This window comes from Salvelinus namaycush, chromosome 5 (assembly GCF_016432855.1).
Source record: "Salvelinus namaycush isolate Seneca chromosome 5, SaNama_1.0, whole genome shotgun sequence".
NCBI classification, from domain to species: domain Eukaryota; kingdom Metazoa; phylum Chordata; class Actinopteri; order Salmoniformes; family Salmonidae; genus Salvelinus; species Salvelinus namaycush.
The window spans coordinates 9,934,502-9,948,725 of NC_052311.1; the positions used below are offsets into that span (position 1 = coordinate 9,934,502).

Below are 14,224 nucleotides of genomic sequence, written 5' to 3' on the forward strand. Positions count from 1 at the left end.
TGCAGAAGGCCACCGATACCAAGCTACGCACTGTGGTGAGGGGGGGGGGGGGGGGGTGGAAGGGTTATTATCATCAATCAGTTTTAAATGTATGTTCTCTGTTTTACACTGTGTTTTCTACCCCCAGGCGTTTCCTTGCATCTCCACTGGAATCTACGGTTCGTCAACAAAAGTGTTTGTCTGTGTGTGTTCTCTGTGTGTTGTGTTTTCCAGCATCACTACTCAGGAGTTTACAGAGAGGTGAATTGAGTTCAGCACACTAGATATCAGTTTTCAGTAGAAAGAGGTTTCCAGATTATGGGTTGAGATTAGACAGGCAGATTAACAGAGATTAGGGATGAGATGGTGTCAGCTGGGATGTAATCCCTCCATTTGCTGCTGGCGAGTTTAGCGATGGCAGCGCTCCAAGACTCCCCAGGGTTTCTGACTAGTGTTATTCACACAGAGCTCAGAGAAGGTCAAACTCAATGAAACTGTCTCAATAAAGATATAGTTTAGAGTTAAATGCTGATTTGTGTGTTTTTACTCAATATTGTCACCAATTTAATTGTAGCGGGAAGATGATTGAGACAGTGGGAACATCCAAAGTTAGTGCGCTATATAGGGAATAGGTTGCCATTTGGGACTCAGGTAGATACAAGTGAAGCAGAGAGGGGAAGAGAGTAGACAGCCACTATGTTAGCAGAGAGAAGAAGAGAGTAGACAGCCACTCTGTTAGCAGAGAGAGGAAGAGAGTAGACAGCCACTCTGTTAGCAGAAAGAAGAAGAGAGTAGACAGCCACTCTGTCAGCAGAGAGAAGAGAGTAGACAGCCACTATGTTAGCAGAGAGAAGAAGAGAGTAGACAGCCACTCTGTTAGTAGAGAGAAGAAGAGAGTAGACAGCCACTCTGTTAGAAGAGAGAGGAAGAGAGTAGACAGCCACTCTGTTAGAAGAGAGAGGAAGAGAGTAGACAGACACTCTGTTAGCAGAGAGAAGAAGAGAGTAGACAGCCACTCTGTTAGAAGAGAGAGGAAGAGAGTAGACAGCCACTGTTAGAAGAGAGAGGAAGAGAGTAGACAGACACTCTGTTAGCAGAGAGAAGAAGAGAGTAGACAGCCACTCTGTTAGTAGAGAGAAGAAGAGAGTAGACAGCCACTCTGTCAGAAGAGAGTAGACAGACACTCTGTTAGCAGAGAGAAGAAGAGAGTAGACAGCCACTCTGTTAGCAGAGAGAAGAAGAGGGTAGACAGCCACTCTGTTAGCAGAGAGAAGAAGAGAGTAGACAGACACTCTGTTAGAAGAGAGAGGAAGAGAGTAGACAGCCACTCTGTTAGAAGAGAGTAGACAGCCACTCTGTCAGCAGAGAGAAGAGAGTAGACAGCCACTATGTTAGCAGAGAGAAGAAGAGAGTAGACAGCTACTCTGTCAGCAGAGAGAAGAAGAGAGTAGACAGCCACTCTGTTAGAAGAGAGTAGACAGCCACTCTGTTAGCAGAGAGAAGAGAGTAGACAGCCACTATGTTAGCAGAGAGAGGAAGAGAGTAGACAGCCACTCTGTCAGCAGAGAGAAGAAGAGAGTAGACAGCCACTCTGTTAGCAGAGAGTAGACAGACACTCTGTTAGAAGAGAGTAGACAGCCACTCTGTTAGCAGAGAGAAGAAGAGAGTAGACAGCCACTCTGTTAGTAGAGAGAAGAAGAGAGTAGACAGCCACTCTGTTAGCAGAGAGAAGAGAGTAGACAGCCACTCTGTTAGCAGAGAGAGGAAGAGAGTAGACAGCCACTCTGTCAGCAGAGAGAAGAAGAGAGTAGACAGCCACTCTGTTAGCAGAGAGAAGAAGAGAGTAGACAGCCACTCTGTTAGCAGAGAGAAGAAGAGAGTAGACAGCCACTCTGTTAGAAGAGAGAAGAAGAGAGTAGACAGCCACTCTGTTAGAAGAGAGAAGAAGAGTAGACAGCCACTCTGTTAGCAGAGAGAAGAAGAGAGTAGACAGCCACTCTTAGCAGAGAGAAGAAGAGAGTAGACAGCCACTCTGTTAGCAGAGAGTAGACAGCCACTCTGTTAGCAGAGAGTAGACAGCCACTCTGTTAGAAGAGAGTAGACAGCCACTCTGTTAGCAGAGAGAAGAAGAGAGTAGACAGCCACTCTGTTAGTAGAGAGAAGAAGAGAGTAGACAGCCACTCTGTTAGCAGAGAGTAGACAGCCACTCTGTTAGCAGAGAGTAGACAGCCACTCTGTTAGCAGAGAGTAGACAGCCACTCTGTTAGCAGAGAGTAGACAGCCACTCTGTTAGCAGAGAGTAGACAGCCACTCTGTTAGAAGAGAGTAGACAGCCACTCTGTTAGAAGAGAGTAGACAGCCACTCTGTTAGAAGAGAGTAGACAGCAACTCTGTTAGAAGAGAGTAGACAGCCACTCTGTTAGCAGAGAGTAGACAGCCACTCTGTTAGAAGAGAGTAGAAGAGAGTGGACAGCCACTCTGTTAGAAGAGAGTAGACAGCCACTCTGTTAGAAGAGAGTAGACAGCCACTCTGTTAGAAGAGAGTAGAAGAGAGTAGACAGCCACTCTGTTAGCAGAGAGAAGAAGAGAGTAGACAGCCACTCTGTTAGCAGAGAGAAGAAGAGAGTAGACAGCCACTCTGTCAGCAGAGAGAAGAAGAGAGTAGACAGGCACTCTGTCAGCAGAGAGAAGAAGAGAGTAGACAGCCACTCTGTCAGCAGAGAGAAGAAGAGAGTAGACAGCCACTCTGTTAGCAGAGAGTAGAAGAGAGTAGACAGCCACTCTGTTAGAGGAGAGGGGAAGAGAGTAGACAGCCACTCTGTTAGCAGAGAGAAGAAGAGAGTAGACAGCCACTGTTAGAAGAGAGAGGAAGAGAGTAGACAGCCACTCTGTTAGAAGAGAGGGGAAGAGAGTAGACAGCCACTCTGTTAGCAGAGAGAAGAAGAGAGTAGACAGCCACTCTGTTAGAAGAGAGTAGAAGAGAGTAGACAGCCACTCTGTTAGCAGAGAGAAGAAGAGAGTAGACAGCCACTCTGTCAGCAGAGAGAAGAAGAGAGTAGAAAGCCACTCTGTCAGCAGAGAGAAGAAGAGAGTAGACAGCCACTCTGTTAGAAGAGAGTAGAAGAGAGTAGACAGCCACTCTGTTAGAAGAGAGTAGACAGCCACTCTGTTAGCAGAGAGAAGAAGAGAGTAGACAGCCACTCTGTTAGAAGAGAGGGGAAGAGAGTAGACAGCCACTCTGTTAGCAGAGAGAAGAAGAGAGTAGACAGCCACTCTGTTAGAAGAGAGGGGAAGAGAGTAGACAGCCACTCTGTTAGCAGAGAGAAGAAGAGTAGACAGCCACTCTGTTAGAAGAGAGGGGAAGAGAGTAGAAAGCCACTGTTAGCAGAGAGAAGAAGAGAGTAGACAGCCACTCTGTTAGCAGAGAGAAGAAGAGAGTGGACAGCCACTCTGTCAGCAGAGAGAAGAAGAGAGTAGACAGCCACTCTGTCAGCAGAGAGAAGAAGAGAGTAGACAGCCACTCTGTTAGCAGAGAGAAGAAGAGAGTGGACAGCCACTCTGTTAGCAGAGAGAAGAAGAGAGAAGACAGCCACTCTGTTGTTGGTCCAAACAAATGGGTGTTTCTCTAATTGTATTGATTCTACAGTGCTCTTGGCCACCCATATCACAGTGCTCTTGGCCACCCATAACACAGTGCTCTTAGCCACCCATAACACAGTGCTCTTGGCCACCCATAACACAGTGCTCTTGGCCACCCATAACACAGTGCTCTTGGCCACCCATAACACAGTGCTCTTGGCCACCCATAACACAGTGCTCTTGGCCACCCATATCACAGTGCTCTTGGCCACCCATATCACAGTGCTCTTGGCCACCCATATCACAGTGCTCTTGGCCACCCATAACACAGTGCTCTTGGCCACCCATATCACAGTGCTCTTGGCCACCCATATCACAGTGCTCTTGGCCACCCATAACACAGTGCTCTTGGCCACCCATATCACAGTGCTCTTGGCCACCCATAACACAGTGCTCTTGGCCACCCATATCACAGTGCTCTTGGCCACCCATAACACAGTGCTCTTGGCCACCTGCACACCACAGTAATTGCTGTGTGTTTGTGTCTGTGTTTGTGTCTAGGATACCCACCTGAGCAGGCTGTGCACGTCGCGTTGGAGACTGTCAGGAAGTACCTGGATGAACACCATGAGAAGGTGTGTGTGCTCTTGTTTGTGTGTGTGTCTAATTATTATTTTCTTTCCTTTCCTTCTGGTATTCTGTCTCACAGCTGTTGTTTTTGGTTTTCTGGAGAGAGTCAGGAGAGGGCGGACTGCGACAACACACACACACACACACACTCGTAGCTAAGGCTGTTTTAATTGGCTCCTGACGGGCTTAGAGGACTAATACACACCTTTTCCTGACAGAAGAGAGAAGAGGGAAAAGAGGAATAGATGACTGGAGGGAAGTTAGTCTGTCGCCTGTCTGTTAGCTTTACTATCTTCTTCTTCATCATTCACTCCTTCCTCCTCTACTCTTCCTCCAGTGTACACTATTTTTGTGATCAATTATTTATAACTTTTTTTAGTTATACAAGTTGACACAACAGCATGAGATATGTACATATTAAACCAAAACAAAAAGGAAGTTCCTAATTTAATAGTACTAAAAATATCCTATTTTGACCTCCAGATTCTGATGTATTGTCAATCTTCCTCTGCACTCTCCCAGCGTCCATAGTTCTGACTGTTTTTACCTGATGCCAATAACATCTGCTTCCTACCAAACCCTAGGATATATATACTGTATAGATAATGATAGCTTCTGCTGGATCTGTGGCCTAATTGTAGTGGAGTGAACCAGCATCCAGCTCTGCTCCAGTCCAAACACGGACTTAATGGCAGTGTGTTCATTGAGTAATGAGGATGTGAAGTGATGGGAGGGCCCACTGCCTGCCGCAGGGTACCTGGCTTATAGAGGTCACCGCTGGTTATTATTAACAGTGTTGTTCTGATATCGTAGAGATCTTTTCTCTGGGCTGATGAAGACATAGTCCGGACTTACAGCTGTTATATTACAACTAGTTTTCTATGAAAATGCTTTGTTCTCAGTATTTAGCATCGCTTCTGAAGATCAACTTTATTCTACAGTTATACCAGCGGTAGACAACATCTGACCCGTAAGCACATTCAATCTTTTTTTGTTGTTGAGGGGGTAATTATTATTTTGGGTTATAAAAAAACCTCCAGGCCACTGTTGAAAGTCTAAAACTTGATAGAAAGTAGGTAGAAATACTAATGGACTTATACCTTTTCAGATAACTGCTCTTTTTATGACCAACAAATTGTTCCAAAAAGAAAATCTCTGCTGCCCTCCTGAATTTTAAAATCCTGCTGTGGCCCTTGAGACAAAATGATGGTCTTCCACTTATTTATATGGATGTTTGGTGTGTGTGTGTGTGTGTATGTGTGTGTGTGTGTGTGTGTGTGTGTGTGTGTGTGTGTATGTGTCTCATAAAGCTGGACAGAGTGATCTTCTGTGTGTTCCTGCCCACTGATAAGGAGCTGTACCTGAAAAACCTCCCTCTCTACTTCCCTTCTGGTGAGTCAACACATACACAGTGGCACCATACATATCCTACACAGCCAAATCATCACCTCTGACTCATTTGACACCAGTGGGAGTAGCTAGTAGTTAACACTGGTTTGCTCTGGTAACACCACTCCATGTAAAACGACTTGTCATGGTGGCTCCATATCTGGAGCTACGGTACTGACAGGCCTCTTAGCCAATCATCTCTCTTTACCCCTTATCTTTGTACCCGCCCTTAGCCTGCTGATCAGAGTGCCCTGTTCGAACACAGGTAACACGCATGGTGTGGAGTAGAGATGTGTCATGTGTGTCGCTAGTTGTAGCTATGGCAACGATGGTAGTTTTGCTATCAAGGGTCTGACAGTGATTGAACTGATCGTGCTGTGGTGTTTGTGGAACCCTTCTGTAGTTTCCTAACTCCTAACCTAGACCCTTTCCTAACCAACTGACAATGTAGCAGACTACAAATTGTGCTGTGCTAGTATCATAGAAGAAGTCTAACCAAGGATCCCCATAGGTTAAGGCTAGCCTTGAGGTGAATGTTCGCTGTTCAAACTGACTGTGTGGAATATTGTACTAGTCTTTTCCTGTGAGAGATGTATGGTGTGATCCTGGTTGAATGACTGTGGTAACCCTCTCAGCCCTACTTGTGTTGACAGATACTGTTCTCACAGTACATTATGTATATTACACTGAACTAAAATAGAAACGCAACAATTTCAAACATTTTACTGAGTTAAGGTTCATATGAGGAAATCAGTCAATTTAAATAAATAAATTAGGCCCTAATCTATGGATTTCACATGACTGGGAATACAGATATGCATCTGTTGGTCACAGATACCTTAAAAATAGTAGGGGTGTGGATCAGAAATCCAGTCAGTATCTGGTGTGACCACCATTGGCCTCGACACATCTCCTTCTCATAGAGTTGATCAGGCTGTTGATTGTGGCCTGTGGCATGTTGTCCGACTCCTCTTCAATGGCTGTGAGAAGTTGCTGGATAATGGCGGGAACTGGAACACGCTGTCATACACGTCGATCCAGAGCATCCCAAACATGCTGAATGGGTGACATGTCTGGTGAGTATGCAGGCCATGGAAGAACTGGGACATTTTCATCTTCCAGGAATTGTGGACAGATCCTTGTGAAATGGGGCCGTGCATTATTATGCTGAAACATGAGGTGATGGCGGCGGATGAATGGCACAACAATGGGCCTCAGGATCTCGTCACGGTATCTCTGTGCATTCAAATTGCCATCGATAAAATGCTATTTTATATGTTGTCCGTAGCTCATGCCTGCTCATAATATTACCCCACCGCCACCATGGGGCACTGTGATCACTACGTGGACATCAGCAAGCTGCTCGTCCACGACGCCATCTGACCAGTACAGTTGAAACCGGGATTCATCCGTGAAGAACTTCTCCAGCGTGCCAGTGGTCATCGTAGGTGAGCATTTGCCCACTGAAGTCGGTTACAGCGCCGAACTGCAGTCAGGTCAAGACCCTGTTGAGGACAACGAGCATGCAGATGAGCTTCCATGAGTCGGTTTCTGACAGTTTTTGCAGAAATTCTTCAGTTGTGCAAAACCCACAGTTTCATCAGCACAAGGTGCACCTGTGTAATGATCATGCTGTTTAATCAGCTTCTTGATATGCCACACCTGTCAGGTGGATGGATTATCTTGGGTGGATGGATTATCTTGGCAAAGGAGAAATACTCACTAACAGAGATATAAACAACTGTGTACAAAAGTTGAAAGAAATCAGCTTTTTGTGCGAATGGAACATTTCTGGGATCTTTTACTTCAGCTCATGAAACATGAGACCAACAATTTACATGTGGCATTTATATTTTTGTTCAGTGTGTGTGTATATATATATATATATATATATATATAATGTCTTACAACATGTTATGTTATATCCAGTCATGGCTACTGAATTTCACAGGTTTCTGATGCACCTTGTTCTGTCTTTCCCTTAGGCTCACCTGTGAAGAGTAAACTCTGAAAGAGTGACGTGTGGAGTTGTGCAATAATGCTGCTCACCACATGCAATATCCTCCTCATCTTCCTCCTTTCCACCCACCGGCTCTGCACTAGAGAAGACCTGGGTGCATATCTTAACACTGGATGAATGTCTAGAGCTGAATAAACTGCTTTATTATCAATGAACCTCAGGCTTCTGACCAAACTTATCTGACCAGCTGTTTGTACATGTTTGAATAATGAGATGTTGAGGGACTTTGTGTGTGTGGGGACCAGAAGTCCCCACAAGAATAGTAAACAAACAATTTGACCATCTGGGGACATTTTCTTAGTCCCCACAGGGTCAAATGCTACTTCTAGGGGGTTTAGGGTTAGTGTTAGGAGCTAGGGTTAGTTTTAGGATTAAGATTAGGTTTTTGGGTTAAGGTTAGGTTTTGGGAAAATAGGTTTTTGAATGAGACTGAATTGTTTGTCCCCACAAGGTTAGCTGTACTAGAGTGTGTGTTTGGAGAAGAAGAAGCTAATTAAAAGAGATCACAGAGGATTACGTGTTGGCATTTTGGGGGATTGGATTCACTGAGTTTGTCAGGTGGGACCGCTCCCAGTGAGTCCTTTCGTCTTTAGTGTGCGTACGTGCGTTTGAGTGTGTACGTTTGTGTGTCTGACTGAGTGCGACTGCCTACCTGAAAATGTGTGTGTTGTCATTCTCAGGCAGACCAGGTGGTGGTTTGTTTGAAAATAAATGACAGTTTGTTCCTGTCACCCCACCCTGTGCTCCCGCTTTCATGTTTAGACAACTTTCTTTATTGATTTTCACAACAGCACAAAAATAAATAAGCAATGCTGACAAGAAGCCCCAGCTATCATTACAACTCTCCTAATGTCACTAGCTGTCTGAATATTTATTTTAGCTAAGGAAGAGGTGGAGATGGAGGTACGGAAAAGACAGAAGAATTGGGGAGTGAGGGATCGAGGGGGGGGGGGGGGGGAGAGAAGAGGTAACTGGAAGGAGGGGAGAAGAGAGAGAGATACATTTTTTATAAGCAGATAGACTGAGAGGACGAGGTTGAGAGAGAGACAGGGATAAAAAGAGTGAGACTCATTATCCCCAACCGAATGCTTGCTTAGGAGCCCTTCCCAAATGATGCAGAGTAAAAAAAAATGTAACTCGAGGAATAAAATACACAATGGAGCTATATACAGGAAATACCAGTACCAGATCAATGTGGAGCTATATACAGAAAGTACCAGTACCAGATCAATGTGGAGCTATATACAGAAAGTACCAGTACCAGATCAATGTGGAGCTATATACAGAAAGTACCAGTACCAGATCAATGTGGAGCTATATACAGAAAGTACCAGTACCAGATCAATGTGGAGCTATATACAGGAAGTACCAGTACCAGATCAATGTGGAGCTATATACAGGAAGTACCAGTACCAGATCAATGTGGAGCTATATACAGAAAGTACCAGTACCAGATCAATGTGGAGCTATATACAGGAAATACCAGTACCAGATCAATGTGGAGCTATATACAGAAAGTACCAGTACCAGATCAATGTGGAGCTATATACAGAAAGTACCAGTACCAGATCAATGTGGAGCTATATACAGAAAGTACCAGTACCAGATCAATGTGGAGCTATATACAGAAAGTACCAGTACCAGATCAATGTGGAGCTATATACAGAAAGTACCAGTACCAGATCAATGTGGAGCTATATACAGGAAGTACCAGTACCAGATCAATGTGGAGCTATATACAGAAAGTACCAGTACCAGATCAATGTGGAGCTATATACAGGAAATACCAGTACCAGATCAATGTGGAGCTATATACAGAAAGTACCAGTACCAGATCAATGTGGAGCTATATACAGAAAGTACCAGTACCAGATCAATGTGGAGCTATATACAGAAAGTACCAGTACCAGATCAATGTGGAGCTATATACAGGAAGTACCAGTACCAGATCAATGTGGAGCTATATACAGAAAGTACCAGTACCAGATCAATGTGGAGCTATATACAGAAAGTACCAGTACCAGATCAATGTGGAGCTATATACAGGGAGTACCAGTACCAGATCAATGTGGAGCTATATACAGAAAGTACCAGTACCAGATCAATGTGGAGCTATATACAGGAAGTACTAGTACCAGATCAATGTGGAGCTATATACAGGAAGTACCAGATCAATGTGGAGCTATATACAGGAAGTACCAGATCAATGTGGAGCTATATACAGGAAGTACCAGATCAATGTGGAGCTATATACAGGAAGTACCAGTACCAGATCAATGTGGAGCTATATACAGGAAGTACTAGTACCAGATCAATGTGGAGCTATATACAGGAAGTACCAGTACCAGATCAATGTGGAGCTATATACAGGAAGTACCAGATCAATGTGGAGCTATATACAGGGAGTACCAGTACCAGATCAATGTGGAGCTATATACAGGAAGTACCAGTACCAGATCAATGTGGAGCTATATACAGGGAGTACCAGTACCAGATCAATGTGGAGCTATATACAGGGAGTAACAGTACCAGATCAATGTGGAGCTATATACAGGGAGTACCAGATCAATGTGGAGCTATATACAGGGAGTACCAGATCAATGTGGAGCTACAGTCGTATGAAAAAGTTTGGGCACCCCTGACAATTTCCATGATTTCCATTTATAAATAATTGGGTGTTTGGATCAGCAATTTCATTTTTATCTATCAAATAAGTGATGGACACAGTAATATTTCAGTTGTGAAATGAGGTTTATTGGATTAACAGAAAATGTGCAATATGCATCAAAACATAATTAGACAGGTGCATAAATTTAGGCACCCCAATAGAAAAATCACATCAATATTTAGTAGAGCCTCCTTTTGCTAAAATAACAGCCTCTAGACGCTTCCCATAGCCTCTAATGAGTGTCTGGATTCTGGATGAAGGTATTTTGGACCATTCCTCCTTACAAAACATCTCCAGTTCAGTTAGGTTTGATGGTTGCCGAGCATGGACAGCCCGCTTCAAATCATCCCACAGATTCTCAATGATATTCAGGTCTGGGGACTGGGATGGCCATTCCAGAACATTGTACTTGTTCCTCTGCATAAATGCCCGGGTAGATTTTGAGCAGTGTTTTGGGTCGTTGTCTTGTTGAAATATCCAGCTCCGGCGTAACTTCAACTTTGTGACTGATTCTTCAACATTATTCCCAAGAATCTGCTGATATTGAGTGGAATCCATGCGACCCTCAACTTTAACAAGATTCCCAGTACCGGCACTGGCCACACAGCCCCACAGCATGATGGAACCCCCACCAAATTTGACTGTGGGTAGCAAGTGTTTTTCTTGGAACGCTGTGTTCTTTTGCCGCCATGCATAACGTCCCTTGTTATGACCAAATAACTCAATCTTTGTTTCATCAGTCCACAGCACCTTATTCCAAAATGAAGCTGGCTTGTCCAAATGTGCGTTTGCATACCTCAAGCGACTCTGTTTGTGGCGTGTGTGCAGAAAAGGCTTCTTCCGCATCACTCTCCCATACAGCTTCTCTTTGTGCAAAGTGCGCTGAATTGTTGAACGATGCACAGTGACACCATCTGCAGCAAGATGATGTTGTAGGTCTTTGGAGGTGGTCTGTGGGCTGTTTTTGACCGTTCTCACCATCCTTCGCCTTTGCCTCTCCGATATTTTACTTGGCCTGCCACTTCTGGCCTTAACAAGAACTGTGCCTGTGGTCTTCCATTTCCTCACTATGTTCCTCACAGTGGACACTGACAGCTTAAATCTCTGCGATAGCTTTTTGTAGCCTTCCTCTAAACCATAATGTTGAACAATCTTTGTTTTCAGGTCATTTGAGAGTTGTTTTGAGGCCCCCATGTTGCCACTCTTCAGAGGAGAGTCAAAGAGAACAACAACTTGCAATTGGCCACCTTAAATACCTTTTCTCATGATTGGATGCACTTGTCTATGAAGTTCAAGGCTTAATGAGCTCACCAAACCAATTGTGTGTTCCAATTAATCAGTGCTAAGTAGTTACAGGTATTCAAATCAACAGAATGACAAGGGTGCCCACATTTTTGCATAGCCTATTTTTCACATCTGATTTAATTTCATACAACTTAATATTGCTACACTAAAAATCTTTGTCTGGACAATACCCCAGTACTCAGCTTTTATTAGAAAATGAATGGCATGCCACTGTGATCATTTTCTGTGACGACAGAGTAAATTATTATGCAGCCTCAGAGGGGTGCCCAAACTTTTTCATATGACTGTATATACAGGGAGTACCAGTACCAGATCAACGTGGAACTATATACAGGAAGTATCAGATCAATGTGGAGCTATATACAGAAAGTACCAGATCAATGTGGAGCTATATACAGGGAGTACCAGATCAATGTGGAGCTATATACAGGGAGTACCAGATCAATGTGGAGCTATATACAGGGAGTACCAGATCAATGTGGAGCTATATACAGGAAGTACCAGTACCAGATCAATGTGGAGCTATATACAGGGAGTACCAAATCAATGTGGAGCTATATACAGGAAGTACCAGTACCAGATCAATGTGGAGCTATATACAGAAAGTACCAGATCAATGTGGAGCTATATACAGGGAGTACCAGATCAATGTGGAGCTATATACAGGGAGTACCAGATCAATGTGGAGCTATATACAGGGAGTACCAGATCAATGTGGAGCTATATACAGGGAGTACCAGATCAATGTGGAGCTATATACAGGAAGTACCAGTACCAGATCAATGTGGAGCTATATACAGGGAGTACCAAATCAATGTGGAGCTATATACAGGAAGTACCAGTACCAGATCAATGTGGAGCTATATACAGAAAGTACCAGATCAATGTGGAGCTATATACAGGGAGTACCAGATCAATGTGGAGCTATATACAGGGAGTACCAGATCAATGTGGAGCTATATACAGGGAGTACCAGATCAATGTGGAGCTATATACAGGGAGTACCAGTACCAGATCAATGTGGAGCTATATACAGGGAGTACCAGATCAATGTGGAGGTATATATAGGAAGTACCAGTACCAGATCAATGTGGAGCTATATACAGAAAGTACCAGATCAATGTGGAGCTATATACAGGGAGTACCAGTACCAGATCAATGTGGAGCTATATACAGGAAGTACCAGTACCAGATCAATGTGGAGCTATATACAGGAAGTACCAGTACCAGATCAATGTGGAGCTATATACAGGGAGTACCAGTACCAGATCAATGTGGAGCTATATACAGGAAGTACTAGTACCAGATCAATGTGGAGCTATATACAGGAAGTACCAGATCAATGTGGAGCTATATACAGGAAGTACCAGATCAATGTGGAGCTATATACAGGGAGTACCAGTACCAGATCAATGTGGAGCTATATACAGGAAGTACTAGTACCAGATCAATGTGGAGCTATATACAGGAAGTACCAGTACCGGATCAATGTGGAGCTATATACAGGAAGTACCAGATCAATGTGGAGCTATATACAGGGAGTACCAGTACCAGATCAATGTGGAGCTATATACAGGAAGTACCAGTACCAGATCAATGTGGAGCTATATACAGGGAGTACCAGTACCAGATCAATGTGGAGCTATATACAGGAAGTACTAGTACCAGATCAATGTGGAGCTATATACAGGAAGTACCAGTACCAGATCAATGTGGAGCTATATACAGGAAGTACCAGATCAATGTGGAGCTATATACAGGGAGTACCAGATCAATGTGGAGCTATATACAGGGAGTACCAGATCAATGTAGAGCTATATACAGGGAGTACCAGTACCAGATCAATGTGGAGCTATATACAGGAAGTACCAGTACCAGATCAATGTGGAGCTATATACAGGGAGTACCAGTACCAGATCAATGTGGAGCTATATACAGGGAGTACCAGTACCAGATCAATGTGGAGCTATATACAGGAAGTACCAGTACCAGATCAATGTGGAGCTATATACAGGGAGTACCAGTACCAGATCAATGTGGAGCTATATACAGGAAGTACCAGTACCAGATCAATGTGGAGCTATATACAGGGAGTACCAGATCAATGTGGAGCTATATACAGGGAGTACCAGATCAATGTGGAGCTATATACAGGGAGTACCAGATCAATGTGGAGCTATATACAGGGAGTACCAGATCAATGTGGAGCTATATACAGGAAGTACCAGATCAATGTGGAGCTATATACAGGGAGTACCAGTACCAGATCAATGTGGAGCTATATACAGGGAGTACCAGATCAATGTGGAGGTATATATAGGAAGTACCAGTACCAGATCAATGTGGAGCTATATACAGAAAGTACCAGATCAATGTGGAGCTATATACAGGGAGTACCAGTACCAGATCAATGTGGAGCTATATACAGGGAGTACCAGATCAATGTGGAGGTATATATAGGAAGTACCCGTACCAGATCAATGTGGAGCTATATACAGGAAGTACCAGATCAATGTGGAGCTATATACAGGGAGTACCAGATCAATGTGGAGCTATATACAGGGAGTACCAGATCAATGTGGAGCTATATACAGGAAGTACCAGATCAATGTGGAGCTATATACAGGGAGTACCAGATCAATGTAGAGCTATAT

At 43.8% G+C, this 14,224-nt stretch overlaps 1 protein-coding gene across 1 annotated transcript in view; it reads left to right on the plus strand.

Moving 5' to 3' along the window:
• The window catches only part of macrod1 (mono-ADP ribosylhydrolase 1), a 93,250-nt gene extending 84,834 nt beyond the window's left edge, over nucleotides 1-8,416 (plus strand). Inside the window, exons 6-10 of the mRNA XM_038993563.1 lie at nucleotides 1-35; nucleotides 128-158; nucleotides 4,120-4,193; nucleotides 5,499-5,580; nucleotides 7,563-8,416. The exon at nucleotides 1-35 is cut by the window's left edge and continues 87 nt beyond it. Coding sequence (XP_038849491.1) covers nucleotides 1-35; nucleotides 128-158; nucleotides 4,120-4,193; nucleotides 5,499-5,580; nucleotides 7,563-7,588 — 248 coding nt within the window. The 3' untranslated portion in view covers nucleotides 7,589-8,416. The remainder of the gene's footprint in view (nucleotides 36-127; nucleotides 159-4,119; nucleotides 4,194-5,498; nucleotides 5,581-7,562) is intronic.
• Nucleotides 8,417-14,224: the final 5,808 nt, after the last annotated feature.